The sequence below is a fragment of the Ziziphus jujuba genome, chromosome 1, assembly GCF_031755915.1.
Source record: "Ziziphus jujuba cultivar Dongzao chromosome 1, ASM3175591v1".
NCBI classification, from domain to species: Eukaryota; Viridiplantae; Streptophyta; class Magnoliopsida; order Rosales; family Rhamnaceae; genus Ziziphus; species Ziziphus jujuba.
This window is the reverse complement of record NC_083379.1, coordinates 3,547,010-3,567,544: the sequence shown is the minus strand read 5'-3', so window position 1 is coordinate 3,567,544 and position 20,535 is coordinate 3,547,010. Positions and strand designations below refer to the sequence as shown.

Below are 20,535 nucleotides of genomic sequence, written 5' to 3'. Positions count from 1 at the left end.
TACGACAGAACAGTAGTAAAAGCCATGGCATGGCATTAATTTGAAATTGGAAACGGGCGATTGATGTACGCATCGGCAGGAAAAGGGAATAGCACAATATTATACATGACAATATGACACATAAATCGCCAATCCAATAAATGATACAAGACAAAAGCATCAGCCTCTCCTATGTCAATTCTTACTATTAATAAACAAATTATTACCAAGCTAAAAAGTAATTCTTCTCCTACAATATAATGCCTATCCTAAAAGATCCAGACCAGATTCCCCCCAACCCTACCATGTTGAACAAAATATAGTAGAAATTATGAAATTATACAAAAGATTGGCCTTCAAATCAGACAGCATCTAAACAGCCCGCTCATCTTATTGTGCAGCTCCAGCCTATTTTTAAATCACTAGTATATGCTACCTTGCTTCCTATCTAACCAGTCCAGTGTTCTTAATCCATTCATTTTCCATGAAAGAACTAGTGGCCATCCTCATCTGTTTCAAGCAAAGAACCACCATGATGTTATCAGGAAATGGGATAAAATCTAGGCTAATTAATCAGCACAAAGGTCAATATAATAATCAACTCGGATCATAGCGACAGCAGCAACCAGTTTTCTGCTAACATATTTCAATATATATACGGTCCATGTAGCAATAAGAAGCATCTCTGACGGAGCTGTTAGAGCATCTCCAATGCACCTGTCAAACGAGAAGCTACCGTCAAACTTTGAAATTGATATTTTCCATCTCCAACAGCTTAAAAAATGCTTCTACTTGTTTGTTAGCAGTCATTGCATTTTAGTTTCCTTTCCTTTTACAGATTCTAAATAACTAACAATTTGCAAACACTAAGATGAGTCAGGAAATACCACTTTCACCATCAGAAATATCTGCCAGCTTTGCAATTGCATCAATAAGTGCTTGTTCATGCTCCTGCATTTGACCGAATAGATAGGAGAGTCATGCAAATGAACTAAGGGCAAAATTATGATGAAATTTATAAAAATGGACGTTCTCACCTTTAATACTTTCTTTGCTTTCTCAATCTCAAGAGGATCGGGATGATTTGCACCAAATACTCTCTCCACCTATTGAGAATTCACCACAAATAATACTTTATGTAAGCTTTTTTCTTTTTTTCTTTTTTTTTTTTTTTGGGTTTGCGGTAACCATGGTTGTTTGTGCACAACACGTATGGTTTCAGACAAAATCCAATACATATTGTAAGGTGTATATCAGAAACTGAAGCATGTGTTATCAAAAAAATTGCTTTTGTGCAAAACAGGCCTCATTGTCAAAACTAGGAAGTAAAACTCCACTTCCATCTAAAGATGATGGTGGCTATGTAAATGAAAATGAAATGTATAATTAAAAGTTTTTTGGATGTCAAAATTAATAATTGAAGAAACAAAAATCATAGGTTATGATACTGGTATTTTCGTTTTAAGTTTATAATTTATATGGTACAGTTAGCTATAAATAGAATCATTTTGGAGTATTATATTACCTCACACAAACAGATGAGTACACATTTATATATATTATACATGTTATGATTAAGTCTACAATACATGCAACAAGACACATTTTGATAACAATATAAGTACTTCAAACAAATTTACAATTAACTGTTACACTTACCTCCTTGATTAATGTGTCTGTGTGAAGTATTTGTATATCATCTGGCACTTTCTTTCCAATGCCATTCTGTGACGGCAGAAAATCTTTTCTGGATTGACCCTTTGCACCCCCTCTGCCTCTCCCTGCAGCTGGGATACTATCACGGCCTACAGATCTATTCCTTCCAGGACCTAATCCACCATAGCCCCCACGATGAGAGATCCCAGGGTCCTCACCGACCCATTGAATATCATCAGGCGATATCTGCAAAAAGAATTATAATTCCATAATCCTTATAAGGAAAAACAACACATAATAAAATAAATATTTATTGAAAAAAAAAAAAAAAAAAAAACAACCAAGCAAGCTCCATGCTTTTACTCAAATTAGCGAAGGCAGAAAGGTTACTAAGGCATTACTTAACAGGTGAGTACAAGATTATTCCTGTCTTTCTTTCTCTGTGTATGCATGTGTAGCACATCCATTAATGAGTGAATAAGAAGGATTTTGTTTCCACATAGACGCAGAAGAATATCACCATTCCCAATCTTCTTTTGAGTTTGAAAACTTAAACCTTTCATTTAAGTTCATGATTTTTTAATTCATGGAAATTTTCAATACATCCAATAATGGGCACCATAAGTCTTTGTATGAAGTAACCACTGCCTGAAAATTGATGTTTTCTCAAACAAGTTACCAAACAATTCAACCTGCTCTCCAATCCAGTGAGCTGGAGGTGTCATCATTGCACTGCCAGTCTCTCTAAAGCATAGAATATGACGAGTCAGTAGTTCAATCCTTTTAACTATTCCCTTTGTAGTAAATTGGTGGGGGAATAATGAATCCTTCATATGAAGCTAATAAAGTGGGTGAAAATTAGGAAAACAAGGATTATGAAGTTGTGATTGTATAGGAGGGGATTTGGGGTACCATCAAATCAACTATCAAGCCCAGCAAAAGAAAATGGACAGCCAACTAATGTTATGGGTAAAACACTCTTGGAAGTGTCTACATTCAGAAATTCTCTTCATTAATATAAAACATAATTATAGAGGAAAACTAAGTAATGAATGCTACAAGTTGTTCCTTGAAGTTGGAGAATTGAAATCAACTACCACAAATGCATTTCATCTCAGAACTTTGACGTTGGATAATTGAATTTTAGGTTCTAACTAAGTTATGCTACTATCAAAATCACTTATATAGATTATAAAATTATTTGCTAGTCTAATAAAATTATCATATATAAACATTCAGTACCAATACCATATAAATATAATTCAAATCATAACATTCTCAACCCTTACCCGGAGTAATTAATTTAGGTTGTAATTTTTTCAGCCCAAGTCCACCAAGGAAAAAGTTCCAAAACAAAACAACCCAAAATCTAGGCCTGAAGCATGGTTGATATCATGGCTTTTGACTTTCCCTTCTAACAACCTCACTAAATTTGTAGGCTTGTAGCACAGAAAAAGGCAAATATTAAGACAAATTGGCAAGTTGATGAAAAGAAATCATCAGATATACCTCTGAAAGATTAACCCACTCCCATGTCTCGTTTGAAGAACCAATGTCATAAATCAAAGCATGGCGTCCCTAACAATTGGGAAAAAAGTTAGGCGACATGATTCCATAGCCAACATAGATTACATGACAAAAAAACCACATGTACCTCTGCAGCATTATAGTCAGATATTACAGCTTCGTAAAAGTTATTGTCATCTGGCCACCTGGTCCTAACTTTCCTCCCAATTAATGAATCTAATGTTGCCCCTTCGCCAGGCTCGTTCATAATTGCACCGGTAGAAACCCTATTAGCTACTTGACCCCTCCCAAGTGGACCTGAAGAAGGGTATTGCTTCGTTGAAGATACACCAGGTAATGTCTGACCCAGTAAAACAAAACGTCATAGAAGAAAAACACAACCGTGCAATTTACAAGCTCATGTTATGTTTTACACTGAATACCATAATTCTTAACTCACAGGTTTTTGTTTCTTGCCCTTGCCTCCGGGGATTGATCCACGTTTAGCAGTTGATGAAGATGGCTGGTGGGGTGCAGCTACTGCCTGTGGAAGAAACGGTTGAGATGGCCCACCAAATGATTGAGCAGGTACTGCCTGGGTGACTTTCTGCTTCTTGCGAGATGCAGAGACAGTGGGACTGGGTATTGGATCATGAACAGCTTGACCAGTACTGAGCATGCCAGGTTGCATACCACCTGCCTGTCTCCACTCCCTAGTGGCATCACCCAACACAGAACCCATAAAAAGATTAAAGATAGTCACCAAAGTATAACAAAGATGTCTCAATTAAACAACAAAGCCATTTTGTTGAAGTCTATTCAACCTTATTCTTCGTATGACATCATCTGCATTAACCCGTCCTAGAAGCTCTCTGTGCTCCTCATTTGATAATCTCAACTCCTTTCTCAGCTCTGTTATTAAACTTTCCTTTTCCTGAAGAAAATACATTTCATGCAAGTGTCATTAAAACTACTTGATCAAACACAAAGAGGTTAAATCCATGAAAGAAAAGTAACAAAAATGTACCCAGGTAATAAGATCAGCTTGAGCTTTAAAGGCTCTTAGAACCGAGCTGTATGCTTCTTGCTCAAGCTGGTGAATTTGGGTTTCCATATCTGTTTCACCATACATTCTAGAATATGGGGCGGAAGCCACAGCAGATCTTCCGTTCCCTGCAACACGCCCTCCTCTAGGAATTCTATTTTGATGCGTTGGAGGCAGGTCATCATCAGTTCCTGAAAAAGTTTTCGAAAAAAAAGCAACAGAACATGGATATTGACATGAGACCAGGACTGCAGCTAAGCCACATTCTACATAAATATCAAAACCTAAAATCTTTCAAGAGATAGAGAAGGAAAAAAAAAAAAAAAAAAGACACTGTCTGCTTGCGTATATGGAGTCGAGGAATGTCTACAAGTAGGAAACAGTCAACACAAGCTAGTAATTTAAATCCTTTCTATAAACGAATCTATAAAGCTCAAAACAAAGATAGCATTGCAAACTTCTTGGAGAAATATCTTAAATTGTGCTTCGAAGACATACTCAAAACTATAATCGTGACAATGTAACACGACAAGTAATCCTTGCGAAACTCTCATGTGCTAGTTTAGGAAGATCACATCCCCTCAACCTAAGAAGCAAACCACATAGGCAGTTTTCATGCTCAAAAATGATGTTCGTGAATAGATAATTTAAAAAGCATTCAAAACACTCTGAACGCTCTAAGAAGATGTCATGAAAACTAATCTGTCGACGTACCTTAAATAATCTGTCCATATGAAATTTATATTATAAGAAAGACTAGAAAGCAAAACACCAAAGTACCTCAAATTAACTATATATATATATATATATGAAATTTAAAACAAACAAAGATCGCAATGAAAAACACTCAAAAGATCTCACGTCATCTCCCAAAAAAAAAAAAAAAAGAAGGGAAATTCACACTCACACATTGTATATTATGTCAATATGTAATAAACAGTACATAGAACTTGCCGTCGAACAGATCAGAAGTAGGCTTTCCTATGTTCCTTTTAAAAGGAAACAAGCTTCTTATTCATTTTTTTCTATCAAAGTGTAAAAGGATCTTCTCATCATAGTCGCTTAGAACTTTACCAAAAGGTCAAAATAAAAAATCCTTGTCCTATAAATCACTAGATTGCATCAAAAGGTCAAAATAAAAAATCCTTGTCCTATAAATCACTAGATTGCATGTTCTGCAAATACACATGTACGATTTAATTCTACTGCTGTTTTTTCTATCCTTTTTTTCCGAAGAGGAAACAGCAGGAGAGGTTTCAGCAGTAGCATGAATTGCAATCATAGAGCAAGGAACAAACCCAACGAAGCGATGGACTGAAAAGAATAGACCTTTGCACAACAGAAAACAAGCAGTGCATGACTAAGTAAGCACAATTCATTAAAAAAACGTACAAATAAATAGAACTAACTAGAACCGTACTCTAAAAGGACATAGTGTCTATACGTAGTTTCATATTATGGTGTCAAACAACAACAAAAAAATCTACACTTTTACAACCCAGATAATGCATTCTACACACTTACGGTTAATTGAACTTAAACTCTTTTCCTCTTCCCCTTCCAAAAACCTAAACTTCACAATCCCCCACCTCGACAACAAGAATCCAAAGAAAACAAAATCAGAACAGAAACCCCAAACACGACTAATAGAAACCCTAAAACTGAGCAGAGAAGACAGTTCAAGATATGAGAGAGTGGAAACTCACCGCTGCTATCGTAGGGCTCGTAGTCCATAGCCAGTTTGAACCCCTATTCCCCGAACAAACAAAAAGCTCTCTGAATTCAACCAAACAAAAAAAAAAAAAGTAAACGCTGGGGTTTCTGTCACAGCGAATTGGATTGCTGGGAGAGGGACTTTGAGCTTCAATCCGCTCGAACTCGGAGGAGAGAGAAGAGAAGGAGTCGATTTGGAACGACGTCGTGTTTTGGATGAAAAAGGCTGGTTGTGCGCTCCGACAAAAAAAACAAAAGAAAGTATGTGTTGTTGTCCGTAGAGAAGGAGAGAGATAGAATAATAAAGTGAAGCGAAGGGTGATTAAGGATGGTTGAAAAGGGGGAGCCGTGGGCACCAGAACACTGGAGCACACCCACCCCACTCCTCTCTGTCTCTTTCCACATGCATTGGGATTGGGATTGGGATTGGGATTGGGACCTTCTTTTTTATTTTATTATATAAATTTTAATTTAATTCTGGAAGAACACCAGTTCTCCCAAAACAAACAAAATTAAAAATAATCAAATCAAATCAAATAAGAGTTTTGACTGACGGATTCGTAATTTGTTTGTTTGTTTTTTTTTTTTTTTAATAATTTTTTTTTTTAAATTGAATGTATTGGTTTAGGTTCCGGTCGTCTTTTTTGAAGGCTCCGGCTGCATTCCACTCAAACGCTGCCCGGTGGAAGATGTGGCCTACGGTGTTGAGGGTGATTCTACACCGGCAAATTTGTTCATCATACCACTTTAATTCTTACCAATTTTTTTAATTTTTTTAAAAAACCCCATAATTTTTTTTCCACTTTTGTTTTTAATTTTCAAACTAGGAATTTTTCTTGTCAAAAACAACACTAGCTTGCCAATCGTTCATAAGTTGCTTTGTTTTTGTTTTTTTAACTAAAAACTCACCAACAAGATTGATTGATTGTCAGTTTTGAAAATTAAATAAGGATTGATTGTACTTGTGAGCTTTAGCATTAGGTATGCAGTGTTACTAATAGGTTAAATTTACAGGGCATAAGTGCTTGCGCCCTTTTTATTTATTTATTTATTTTTTTGGGGTTAAACTAGTGCACTTGTGCTGCCATCACTTTCAATTTCAAACATGGGTAGCTTAATTACCTAATCTTTCCATCATGGTTGCGGATGCCGATTTTACCCATTTTTGTGATTAAAATCTATGATTAAATGGTTCCTAATGGCAATTAATTAATAAATATTTCCATCAAACTACCGTCTCTACCACAAGTACATGATGTAAAGGATAGATTATCATTCACCACAAACATAAATCGAGCAAAAAGACAAACCCATGCATTAGCAGTCCTCATCTTTCAAAACACCGTAAAAAACACACCCGAACAAATAGAAATGATTATTTTCTTTTCAAACAATTAAGATATGAAAAAAAAAAACAAAAAGTACACTTGCAGTTACAACTTCCAGTTTACATGTGCAAATATCCCACCACAGAAAAAATCTACAAAACACAAGCACTCAAAAGCACAAACGAAGCCCAACAGGAATATATATATTTCTACTATATCCTCTTCATTCTGTGAAAAAGTATCAGCACCAAGAGATGCCTGGGTTCTTTCTTACAATACCTCAGAAACCAGCCCAGCCAGCAGGTTGGGAAGCTGACTTGGGGTCCGTAAACTTTGCCTCACCAATTTTCTGAGAATTATTTACTTCGCTAATAGGTCTTGACATTTGCGAGCTTCCAGCAGGCACAGCAGTAAAACTTTCTGCTCCAAATCCCCACGAGTCAAAACCGCTACCATGCTTGCTTTGGGACCCATTTCTTGTCCTGACAGATTTGGCAGAGTTGTCCACTGAAGGGGGCTGCTGTGGCTTGGATTCCTCTGCAAATGCCTGCCATGTATTTGCCTCTGTGCTCGGGGTACTCCAGTTAGATTTTTCTTGCTGGTTTTCCCAAGCATTTCCGCAATTATATCAAGAAAATCAGTAATAGATATGGAACCAATGAAAAGGCGTCCAGCATAAGACCAGAGGAAAAACAAAACAAACTAGAAAAACAAAACAAACAACGTTCAATGCTAGCAAAGACAACAACCAAAAAACAGTACCGGAGGTGTTACTGATGGTCGAACTCCTGGTGATATTTGATTTCTAGAAGGATCCTTATTTGGTGATGGTGTTCTAGCAGCAAGAGATTGCTTAAGTTCCTGTATCTCCTGCCTCTGAGATCGGCAAATAGCAGATAGCTTTTCAAATTTGGAACTTATTTCAGCCTTCTCCAAATTCGCTTGCTTCAGCTGCCCTTTCAGCTTCTCTAGTTCAGCCTCTAATGCTTCTTCCTCTTTTGTTTTATCATTGCTACCACCTGAGCTGAGTTTTCTAGTATCAAATTCAGCCACAAAAGTGTTGAAGGCCTCATTTTGAAATGTTGCATTGCTCTCAATCTTTGATGTCTTCGGCCACTCAGTGCAATTATTTGCATCCTTCTGGAAGAAGCTTGTTTCAAATTCCTTTGAAGGCCCATCCCCAGGCTTAACTAAATTGGCATTTAAGTTTCTTCGCACAGTGTGAGTTTGTGTTTGTTCCTCTTTTTCAAGGACACTATTCTTTGGTAAAGGATGACCATCTGGACGAACCCTATCATGCTTCAACACGCTATGGCTAGTTGGTCCATCATCAAATTTAGGTTCACTCTTACTCTCAGCCATAAGCGAGTCCTTTGCATGCTGAGTGGACCAGAAAGCACCAAGCTGCACTCCTCCCCCTCCCTTGGAAGAAGCTGAGGGTTGTGATGAATCTCTGGCAGGTTCTACAGCTGAAGGTGGTGGTGGTGGGCTTCTACGAGGCATTGGTGATGACTTATTTGCAGCCTTTGGATTACCTGCTTAAATGCAACAAAGAAAAACATTACCATAGAATTGATTGTAGTCCATATAGACAGTCTTCAACATTTCAAAATTGCCATTTGCCAGAAAAAGTATCTCAGGGTTTTAAGTTTAATTTATTTGAAATTAACAATTTTATTCATTTTTTACTTTTCTTCAACAAAATCCAACATGCATACCGTAGTTTTTCTCAAATATATTAATATCATTAAGTTCAAACTAATATGGGAAGCCAGATAACAATCTTGTTGTGGGAAAGAAGTTCAAATACCGACCAGTAAGCCATGATTAAAATTAAAAATGTGCTGACCTTCATGAATATCAGTAGAGGGCATTTCAGGTGGCCTATCAGGTAAAGATTTCTGTAAAGCAACCGGTAACATCTCGTTAACACGAAACCACACCTGCCACCACAACAAGAAAAAGTATCAGTACACAGAATGTAAAGCCTCTCCACCAGTCCAGCTAACATTGCCATGGACACAGATAATCTAAAACTAACCTAAATTCATGGAGATGAATGGCCAATCAAGCAAAGCGCTTGCCTGCGTGATGTCTGGTCTGTCTTCTGGTGAAGATTGAAGCATATCTCTGATTAGGTCTGTAATTGGAGCGCTGTATTTAGGTAACTCTGGAATGCGATAGTTCCCATTCAAGATTTGCAATTTTGATTCTCCATCAAATGCACTTTTGAAGTAGCAAATGCGGAAGAGAAGGCAACCAAGAGCCTGGAAAGATACAGAACAACCTCAGCTCCCAGATACTTTTAAAGATATGATAGTTAGTTGAGAATATTACATGGACATAACATTGCCAGTTGACTTACCCATATATCTACCTTCTCATTTATAAGTTCTCTTCGGAATAGATCCCACATCTAAAGTGAAAAAAGAGAGAAAAAAATATACATATATCAAAATGTGAATCACGAAAAATGATAAACTTTAATTATCAAGCTAAAAAGTTTAATTTCAAACCTCAGGGGCTCTATATGCAGGAGTTGTGTGCTTTCTGATATTGTCTTCTTCGATTCCCATTTCTTCAGGCCTCTCAAAGCGCTTATGATTGGTAGACGTGCTTCCAAAATCACACAACTTCCATAATCCATCAGCCCCCAACAAAAGATTCTCGGCTTTTAAGTCCCTGAAAAAGTAACAAACAACTAGTGTATAAATCACTCTGTATACTTCTTAAGACAGTTACAAATAGACAGATGAGTTTCAGCAAACAAGTATGACAAAGGGATTTCATTTTGCATTAATCATATGCATAACTTTTTTTTTTTTTTACCCCTTGCTTCTTATGTTGAAGGAACAGATTGTCATGGACTATCATTGACAAGAGAAATTACATCTTCACCAGACAACTCTAGGCAGATCACTACATTGTTATGGCATGTAATGTGATTGAAAAAACATAGTGAATACCAGTACGCCACCATGACAAGGTACAGATTACAAGCAAATTCAAAATCAGTGATGATGTGTTATTGAGAAACAAGAAAATACTACAGAAACAGAAGTCAGCCAGCAAAACTAGTTCAAATGCAACACCAACCCTGGACCAAAAAAGCAACGAAAATGACATTTATAATCATTTCAAGGAAAACTGTTCTGGCATGGTAAGAAAATCAAATAATTAATTGAATTGGCAATGTTTCTGAAAAATGGAAAATAAGAAAGCTATATATAATAATAATAAATGGAGATATGGAGAAATATAGAAAACTGGGGAATGCAAAACTAAAACTTGATGACTCTGATTAATATTATGAAGATGGGCATCTTTACCTGTGAGCAATGGGTGGAGACTGACAATGCATTGAAAAAACAGCATTACACACATCTCTGAAGATTAAAAGCACCTGTTTCTCATCAAAAAACCCAGATCCTCTGCTCTCCAGTACACTAACCAGGGATCTCTCGCAAAATTCCATCACAAGGAGAGCCTCCTTTGTCCGTCCCATATCCAAGATGGTATGGGCATGAAGTGTGACAATATTTGGATGTCCCTTAAGTGACTTCATAACAGAGATCTCCTTCATTACCAGATCTAGTGACTCATCATCATTACAAATAATGTGCTTTAAAGCATACTGCTTCGACATATTCACTAAATCCCGAGCCAAGTAAACACAAGAGAAGCCTCCCTCAGCAATGACATTTCGGATATGTACTTTAAGGTTGCCCACATCCACAGTGCGTCCTTCAAGTCCAGTTGGCTCTTTTTGCATGAATGGTTTGAACCTCCACATGACTACAATAATCAAAGAACTACACATAAAGAAACCATTCCGGATAACAAAGCAACGTACAAATCCCAAACTGAACTGAAATACCAGACCGAGAGAAATAGTACTAACTCAGAGGCATGAAATATACGCCGGAAAAAGGAACAAATTTATAACTCTTTTTACATATTTGCTTTGCTTGAATAAAATGGAGGAAGGATTCAATCGCATCTTCTATAAAATAAGTCCAAGACAGATTATTTACATTAAAATTCGTTAGTTTAGAGATGTAACTTGAAATAATGCAGAAAGCATATCAATGTACTCCTACACCCAACAGAAATGACTCATCGCTTTACCTTTCACCCTTTAATCTATCACTATACTGGAACTTGCACCCTATGATGATTCATATAACAAGGTTTAAGTTACCACAGACAAAACACTGTTTCACAGTTGAAAAATATAAATCTATATCCACTCGATCAATTAGATCCGATTACATTTTTACAGAACAAACATGCTATCAACTTCGAATCTATAGTCACAAAGACCAAGATCCAAATACAAATTCAGAAACCAATCCTAGCACACCAATCCACAAAACCCCAACTATAGAACTCAAAAAACGAAAGAAAATGCACGAAAGAAAAGCAAAAGATCTGAAAAGTAGACGATTAAATCTTTTCTTTTTCATGCTCAAGATCCTAACTTCCTAGAATTCCAAATCCTCTTTTTACCAAAAATCATAAGCAATCCAAAAATATCACAGAGACAAAGAAAAATTTACTACACAACGGGAACAAAAAAAAAAAAAAAAAAGGTGTAAAAACCAAACCTGTAAACTAAAAGAACCGGGAAAAAAGAATTCGGATTTGGGAAAATCGGAGTGGTGCAGGGCAAAGAAAGAGATTTTCTGAGGTCCCCCTGAGATCTGAGACTTGGCGCAGATTACGTGCTGATCTAGAAAAGCTCCAAACTTTTCCTCCGAAACAAACAAATACAAAAAGAAAACTTGGAGATATTGGGAAAAACGAAAGTCGGATATGCAAAAAAATAAATAGATAAATAAATAAAAGGTAAGGTGGGGCGGCAAATGGTGAGCGCATTGCGCCACTATATATAATAAGCTTCGTATGTTTATTTCCGGGGGGGGGGGGGGGGGGGGGCCTCGATTGTGTACTTTTACTGTACCAACTGCACGAATTTTGGACCGTTGTTTAAAACGTCAGCTTAGCGTGGACGGTGTAGATACCGTACAGTTCCTTCTGTTTATATATGGGATCTAGGCTAATTCAATTAGATTCAGAAAATTCATTGCCTTATTCTTAAAAAATTCATGACTACAAAAATATAGGTATGATAGGCATTCCCACGCATATATATTTCTTTTTTTATCTCGAAATTGTGGATGTATAAAAATATATTATACATCATTTCATAGTATATACATATATATACTTTTTTTTTATTTTTTTTTTAGTGTGGTTAAAGAATATATTAAACATCTTTTTGCAATAATAATAATAATAAATATAATAAACCTCCTACATTTTTAGATTCTCAAATATTTTACACAAAATGATAGACAAGTGATATATGGTGACTAATTATATTTGTAATTTTAATTATCTATGGAGTAAGAACCCATCATTTATTTGGAAGGCCAGATTTGACAATAGCTAGCATCTTCTTTAAAATAATTTTACGTTGCAAATTATTATTGGTCTCTAACATTAACTGATTATGGTACTGAAAAACTGATGTCTTCAAAGATAACTTAGGTAATTAAAGATTTCTTATCATTAGTGGGAAGTCTGACTGTATTATGATTTGTGTTTAATGCTCAAAAATTCCGAATTTATTGTTTTTTTAATATTATTAATAAGGAATTTTGAAAAATCAACCATTTATCGAATCAATACCTTATTTTATAATTAATTTAGCCACCTCACCTAATGATTGGTTTTGTTTTATGATATAATTCTCTTACCTAACGATTTTTGTTAAGTCTGTGAATTATTTTATTTTATTTTTTTCAAAATTAGGTTATAACCAAAATCAAGCTTGCTAGTCATTTTCAGATGCTAGATCTCATTGACCTATGTCACCCACATGAAAGCTATAATACCATCTTTCACCAAACAAAATAAAAGATAAAATAATAATAATAGTAATAATAATAATAAAGAAGCTATAAGACCATCAGATGATGTTATATCTGTTTGGTAGGAAAGATAGAAATACAATTCACATTTCGTTTTCATCAAAAGTTTGATCTCCAAACCAAAGTTCAAAAGAAAAGGAAAAGGGAGGATTGGTTCTCCAATTTTAATATTTTTCATTTGGAGTACGATTTTTTTTATAATTATTTTATTGAATTTTTTTATTATAATGTTAGTGAATTTTTTAATTGCACTGTAAAAGAATTGTATTCACTCCCATTCTTTTTATTGATTACAATTTTTTTTTCCCGAAAAGCATTAATTACTATATTATTCTAATATAAAATCACTCTTAAAGATATATTTATTTGAATTACAACTTGATAATTATTCCAAAAAAAAAAAAAAACCTAAATAAAAAGATGAACATTTCTACACCAATAATATTAAGTACCTATATCATATAATTAATGTAAAACAAAAATGTAAATATATAAATAAAATATGTAAATAACTCAGTCTTTTTACATGCAATATACATGATAATTCATTATTATGTTCATTGTTGTTTTTTATTATTCTTCATTTTTTATGTAGTTTTTTCTTTTGAAAAAAATTAATTATTGTACAATCCGTTAAAAGAGATTTTTAATAAAATTGGAGATAAGTTTATCAAAATTTATTAAATTTATTGATCAAATATATGATAGATGATATGATAGTATTTAATTGTCTTATTATTTTAATTTACTTTTTCTATTTAATACGTATCATTTAATAAATCATTTTGATAAAGATAATATTTTAATATTTATTGTAAAGTTCCACATCGGTTGGAAAGGAGAAGGAAACACTTCTTATAAGTAGGTGTGAATACCTTTTCTCTTGAGATGCCTTTTAAAATCTTGAAGCTGAGTTGTAAGACGATTTTTCAGTTCCAAAGAGAAAAATATCTCATGCGGATGTTAGAGTCAGTACCAAGGAGGGAGGATTTGAAAAGGGGAACGAAACACTCCTTATAAGTGGTTTCCCTTGAGAAGCTAATAGGATTCCCCATACCCCAAAAAGACAATATCTCATGCATTGAAATTTTTGTTGTACACAATCAACATTTAAACTATTAATTTTTAAATTTTTTGAATAAACAAATTACAACCTTTTAAAATTAAAACTACTATAGTATCGCTATAAATTAAAACATACAAGAAGAAGAATCTTAACACAAATATAAATATATAATCAGAAAAAACAGAAAATAACTACAGTAAATTCTTTCCAGTGGGAAAAAAAAACCACAGTAAAATCTATCAAAAAATTTTGTCTAAGTAGATGTAATAAAATTGATAAAAAAAAAAAGACAGTGGACAGGAAATAAAAATTAGTATTTAGTAGTGTTCTAAAAGACAGAAAAAGACACTGCCTAGGCGCACCTAGGCGTGATGCTTTTAGATAGCACCTCACAAAGTAACAAGGCTTAGAAAAATACAGTCAATGTTGTGTTGACTGCCTAATATTCGCTTAGGCGCTAAAAGGCCTGAGCCTTTTTGCTTAAAGTTTTTTTTTTCTAAAATTATTTTTTAAAAAAGTGTTGAAAAACAATTCATAAGAAATAAAAAAAATAAAAAAATATTGTTAAAAAATGGAAACTTTTTTAAAATTAAGTTTTTTTTTTCTTAAAGAAAAAAATTGAAAATGATGAATAAGAAAAAAAAAAGTAATAAATTAGAGACTCTACTAGCAAATGATGCTAGTAATGCACTTGTGATAATGATGAAAATGATGATGAGATGGAAAATGATATGTTACCATTTAAAAAAGATTTTAGAAATGCTCAAATTGAAATTAGGGAGCCGAGGAAAATGATTTTATATTAGATGCCATGGAAGATAAGTTTGATGAATATATAGATATTAAATTGGAGTCCAATAATAATTAGACAAGAGTTAGAATATGATAATAGGTAAAGTATATATTAATCTAAAAATTATTAGGTACTTTTTCCACAATTCATAAGAAATTAAAAAAAAAAATATTGTTAAAAAATTCAAAATTTTTTAAGATTAAGTTTTTTTTTTTTCTTAAAGAAAAAAATTGAAAATGATGAATAAGAAAAAAAAAAATAATAAATTAGAGATTCCACTAGCAAGAGATGCTAGTAATGCACTTGTGATGATGATTAAAATGATGCAGAGATGGATAATGATGTATTACCATCTAAAAAAGTTTTTAGAAATACTCAAGTTGAAATTAGGGAGCCGAAAAAAATAATTTTATATTGGATGGCATGGAAGATGAGTTGGATGAAAATATAGATATTAAATTGGAATCCAATAAAAGTTAGACAAGAGTTGGAATATAGTAATAGGTAAAATATATATTAATCTAAGAATTATTAGGTATTTGAAGGTTTATAATATATTTGTTTTGAAACTAATCAGTTGTTAGAAATTTGGAAAATATAAATTTTTATAAATCTATTATGATCAATATATGGTAATTTATATTTATTGCACATACAAAAATAATATAGATTTATATATTTTTTAAATAAATATAAATTATTTTATTTATTTAATAGTTTTATAATAATCAAATTAATAATATAATTGTAAAATATTTTTTTATTTAAATATATTTAAGCTCATAAAGTTTAAAGATTGATCTTGCGGCCTTACGATTTTTAGAACATTGCTATTTAGTCGAATTTGTTTTCAGCAGATCATTTTTACGAGGAGGATATTTATGTTATCAGAATAAAAATAAAAAGAAAGAAAAATAAAAAGCCGTAAAGGTTAATGAATTTAAAAAATAAAAATAAAAAGAAAGAAAGAAAGTATTTTTTTTTTCTTTTTTATGAAACAAAAAGTAAAAAGGTTTGTAAATAACAGTATTTGAGCAGCAATAATTATATATCCACATTTTTTTTGCTACCAATTAATTTTGTGCATTAATTTACCAAAAAAAAAAATTGATCATTAATTTTTATTTTGTTGCTTTTAGAAACCAAATAGTCGTCCTTGAAAAATTTGAAAAAAAAGAAAAAACGAAATTTTCATAGCAACAACAGTAGAGAAGGAATTTTGCCCTACAAGCTCGCTAGTTTATTCTGTTCCCCGCCTTCCTCTCTCTGCCACTTCTGTCTTTGCTCTCTATTTCGGCGCCGACCACAAGACATAGTCTTTGTGCAAAAGCTGTGTTTCTATGGAAGATGGTCTTTGACTATTTTGTTTAATATGGATTCCATGCTCTGAACCCTAGTCCTCTTTTGTGTGTCGAACCCACAAAATATTCTGGGTCTCTCTGCAAACACCATGGGTAGTATGGAGGAACGAAAAGAACCGGTTTTGCCATCAAACTCAAATCCCAAAGAGTCGACTTTCTGTGAAGAGTGCAAATCCAACCCATCAAAGTATAAATGCCCAGGTTGTTCCATACGCTCTTGCAGTCTTCAATGCGTCAAAGCTCACAAGCAACGCACCGGTTGTACGGGCAAAAGGAACCAGACCCAGTTCGTCCCACTTTCTCAGTTCGATGATAAGCAGCTCCTCTCTGGTACTCTTTCTTGAAACATTAACTATTTAATAATTTAATGTTTTAGGTTTTGAATTTAGGACCCTTTTCTTCGCTGGAGCAGTTTTTGTTCTTCGTGGGTGGATATCCTTTTTATTGAAAATTTGCTGTTTTTGAATTCTAATTTGGATGCCTTTCAAGGCAACTTGAAAAAAGCTTTTATGTTTTAAAAATGTTTCTAATGGGACAAAGTTTCTCAGAAATTCTAATGTTCTTTAGTTGTAATTTTTTTGTTTCTTTAATCGGGGATATATCTTCTTTTTTATAGAAATTTGGTAATTTCTCTGTTTTGCGCATTTTAGTTTTCTAAAGTTTGTTACATCCGGAAAAAAAGTTTTTCTAGTACTGTGCTTGAGTTTATGAACATTAATCCACAAGTTAGTCATTCTGTGATTCTTTCTGTGATTGATATAGATAGTAATTTGCTTCAGAATGTGCAATTTTTTCATTCTTTTTGTTTCTGTTTTGATAAAATTATTTGAGTTGGTTTTGACTTTCTTATGGATAAATATATATATATATATATACACACACTTTTTTTACTTTTTCTTACACTAATAAGACCTCTGCTTTCTTTGCTCAGACTATAATATGCTTGAGGAAGTGAAGAGAGTTGCTGAATCTGCTCAGAGAATGAGATATAACTTGTGCAGATATAATTATTTTAGGTTACCCTATCATCTCAGAAGCCTTCGGAATGCTGCCTCAAGTAGGAGGACAAAACTCCTATTTCTTCCAAGTGGAATGTCAAAAAGGGAGAAAAATCAAACTCGATATGATCAAAGGTGACCTTAAAGATTTCCACTATAGATTGAAAGCATAATAAAATTTGTCTTTTTATTCTATGTACGTTTTTTATTTCTGGTTTCATCTCTTTGGTGCAAAAAATTGGTTCTTTTTTCTCATTTGGTATGTTTTCTTGTTAATGGGTCTAACTTATGAGGATTACCAAAAACCTCTAGAAAAAGGGGTTGTTGATGGTGGATTTTTCATCACACAAAAATGTCGCTTTCCAGGATTTCTTTTTGTGGCATGATGCATTTCTGTTTGTAATCCAATATCTATCGAGTTATGATACTTCCTATATGCATAATAATCATTTAATAAACTTTTGTTCCCACTTTCTTATATATTCCGTGATATTCTGTTTGGTATTTAATAATAATGACATGATTTAGAACTCATGTCATTTGTAGATAAATGTGCATGTGATGGCGCATAATTTTACCTGCATTGGCTTTATGACTTCATTTGTTATAGAGGGGAGACATTAGATTTTAGGGTGGTTTTCCTCTGATGATTACAGATATAAGTGCTTCAAATTATTTATTTACTCTTTTAATTTAATATCATAACTTCTTTATGTCTTTCTCCTTCAGGAAGAAATCCATCTACTGGACAATTGAGTGGCAATTTCATTCCGCAGATGTTGTGCTACTTGACCATGGGTGAGCTGTATGGTCATTAATTTCTTTACTTGAGGCCTCTGTGGTATATTTGGAGAACTTATGCATTTGGTGCTCCTGCAGAGTAAATGAAAACATGAACCTCTGCTCTGCTATTGGCAACCATCTAAAACCTGGCCCTTGGAATCACCCGCTAAGGAAATTCTGCGAGGAGCAGCTGGATCATCTCAAATTTTTCATTTGTAAATACCCAAAGGTTCATCAATTTTCTTCTCGGGAGTTTATTCATAAATATTTATAATGATCATTCATAGATCAATTTGAAACTATACTGGCTTGGATAAGCTGAGTATAACCAATGTATTTATTTAGCCTAATGTAATTAGTAGTCCATTGTGGCTTGTGTTAATGATGTTGAGTTGTTCTTGCCTGCTTTAGCATCCAGTAATGGTAATGCTAGCCTCATATAATTTGGTTAGGGTTGTTGCAATGCCAAGCGTAACTACTGAGATCCTGATTTAACCTGATTTCTCTTGATGAATTTTGCGTTACCTTCTGCCAATGGTGCTTTATCTTCCCACCTGTTTATGAGGCTCTTCGGACTTGTATAAATGCTTTAGCCAGCTGCTGGGATGATCCCTTTTGTGATTGGCTGATGGACATGTGGGTTGATACGTTGCATGTGGAAGGAAAGAAATATATGTACATGTTGCAACATAAAGTTCCAGATGAATGTCTAAGAATCACTAATTACCAAATGTTGCTATAATGCTGACTGTCATTTATATCTGCTATATGCTGATTTGTGCTAGAGTTTAGTAATGAGCTTCTTTAGTTAACTTAGCTTCAGACATGGGTGGAAATTGTGTTTGATGGGTAGCATCAGAACTTTGGATTTTCTCCTACTAAAGTACTTGTTATTATTTTTCATCATTATTAGTTTTGATAAGAAACATGCACTAAATGACCTGGATGATACCTTTTGGTTCACATTGTTCATATCATTTGGTTTTTGCAGGGTTCCAAGTCACCTTTCTATGAGTTAGACAGTACAATTCCAATACGGCAGCAGTTTGCAAATTTAGTTATTTTGGAGTACCCTGTTATATATGTTTTTCTCCCTTCGCAGAGTTGTGATTTTGAAGTCATTAGAGATGCCAATCCCATTATTCGTAAACCCCATCTTAGAAATTCTAAAAGCAATGATCATTTGACCAAAGAAGGTACTGCTTTTAAGGAGGAGGAAATAGAAGACAACAGCTCTTTGGAACCAAAAGTGTTTGATTTCATGAAATATGGAAATCCAGATTCCCTGCATCAATTCCCCCATCAGGGTAGTTCTGAGAAATTGTTAAGTAACTTGTCAGATAGAGCTTCATCTGCCAAGGAGGTAGCAGGAAATAGTCCACAGTCTAGCTTGAAGACCAAGGAACAAGGACTTTTCGAAGATATGGAGTTTGATTTTGATCAAGGCTTGATAGATGTGTATTCGGATCTCATTTCACAAATAAATCCAGATGATTTCCTTGATTTGGAAGGCGAATTTTCTAAGGAAGAAGAGGTGGAAGGGAAAAAAAATCCTTCTTATCTAATGGAAGACTTCCCAGCAGACAATGACTTGGAGGAAGGTGAGATTCTAGAATAAATGATATTCATGGAATTCCCCAAGAAGAATTAAGAGGAGTTTGAGCAGGGCTGGACCAACTTTGCTTGTGGCTTCATGTGAGAAAAAAAAAAAAAAAGTAGTCCTTTTAATTAAATAGTATTTTTTTAATATTTAATATATGTTTACATTATACTTTTTTTTTTTTTTTTTTCTCCCTTTGTTTCGAATGTAGTGAGATGTTTGGCTCAAAGTGGCCCTTCTTGTTTCGACCCTTTTTTTCAAATGAATTTTGAATATAATTATTTTTTCATGAAAGATTATATACAAACAAATGGAGAATGGAATAAATTATTTGAGTACTTGAAAATTGAAATTGATCCCATTACATAATGTGCTAATTAAATGCTACAAGAAAATTGAATGGAACAAAATTATCAAATAAAATTAATGAAAGGATTGTAAATTATCAAATAAAATTAATGAAAAGATTGTTGTTGTTTTGTATATGGAAATTTTATAGTGCGCCCATATTTAATCCGATGTTTTTTCGAAGAAAGTGTTGATTTTTGCTGTGTATGTGTGTATATAGTGTATACAACAAAATAGAGATTTTTTTTTTTTTTTCAAAAAGTGTCGGTTTAAATGTGATCCGCACCCTATAACTATTCATATATATATATATATGATAAAAAAATTCATAATAATAGAACAGATCCGATTCATCTGATAGATAAAAACCAAAGCTTCAGTAAATCCTTTTAATTGTTTACAATAGCAATATCAGAACCGTCA

At 33.7% G+C, this 20,535-nt stretch overlaps 3 protein-coding genes across 5 annotated transcripts; 1 reads left to right on the top strand and 2 right to left on the bottom strand.

Moving 5' to 3' along the window:
• Positions 1-78: 78 nt before the first annotated feature.
• LOC107408795 (protein EMSY-LIKE 3-like) lies at positions 79-6,299 on the bottom strand. 2 transcript variants are annotated; one of them, XM_025076915.3, is made up of 11 exons: positions 5,893-6,299; positions 5,711-5,775; positions 4,169-4,377; positions 3,966-4,075; positions 3,602-3,854; positions 3,290-3,502; positions 3,145-3,213; positions 1,639-1,881; positions 1,017-1,085; positions 867-930; positions 79-696 (listed from the first exon to the last, which is right to left on the bottom strand). In XM_025076915.3, the coding sequence occupies exons 3-11, from the start codon at positions 4,271-4,273 to the stop codon at positions 677-679; spliced, it is 1,146 nt and encodes a 381-aa protein (XP_024932683.2). In that variant the 5' UTR covers positions 4,274-4,377; positions 5,711-5,775; positions 5,893-6,299; the 3' UTR covers positions 79-676. The 2 variants fall into 2 exon arrangements, with proteins under 2 accessions (XP_024932683.2, XP_015871734.2); XM_016016248.4 differs by lacking the exon at positions 5,711-5,775.
• A 964-nt stretch (positions 6,300-7,263) lies between these two features.
• Positions 7,264-12,100, bottom strand: LOC107407799 (uncharacterized). 2 transcript variants are annotated; one of them, XM_025074484.3, is made up of 9 exons: positions 11,835-12,100; positions 11,129-11,230; positions 10,557-11,022; positions 9,744-9,909; positions 9,593-9,643; positions 9,312-9,494; positions 9,077-9,170; positions 7,990-8,762; positions 7,264-7,825 (listed from the first exon to the last, which is right to left on the bottom strand). In XM_025074484.3, exons 2-9 carry the CDS (start codon positions 11,136-11,138, stop codon positions 7,508-7,510), a joined length of 2,061 nt encoding a protein of 686 aa, XP_024930252.3. In that variant the 5' UTR covers positions 11,139-11,230; positions 11,835-12,100; the 3' UTR covers positions 7,264-7,507. The 2 variants fall into 2 exon arrangements, with proteins under 2 accessions (XP_024930252.3, XP_015870634.3); XM_016015148.4 differs by lacking the exon at positions 11,129-11,230.
• Positions 12,101-16,163: 4,063 nt separating this feature from the next.
• On the top strand, positions 16,164-20,058 carry LOC107405507 (uncharacterized). The gene is made up of 5 exons (XM_016012607.4): positions 16,164-16,713; positions 17,315-17,516; positions 18,111-18,179; positions 18,261-18,393; positions 19,156-20,058. Exons 1-5 carry the CDS (start codon positions 16,473-16,475, stop codon positions 19,780-19,782), a joined length of 1,272 nt encoding a protein of 423 aa, XP_015868093.3. The 5' UTR covers positions 16,164-16,472; the 3' UTR covers positions 19,783-20,058.
• Positions 20,059-20,535: the final 477 nt, after the last annotated feature.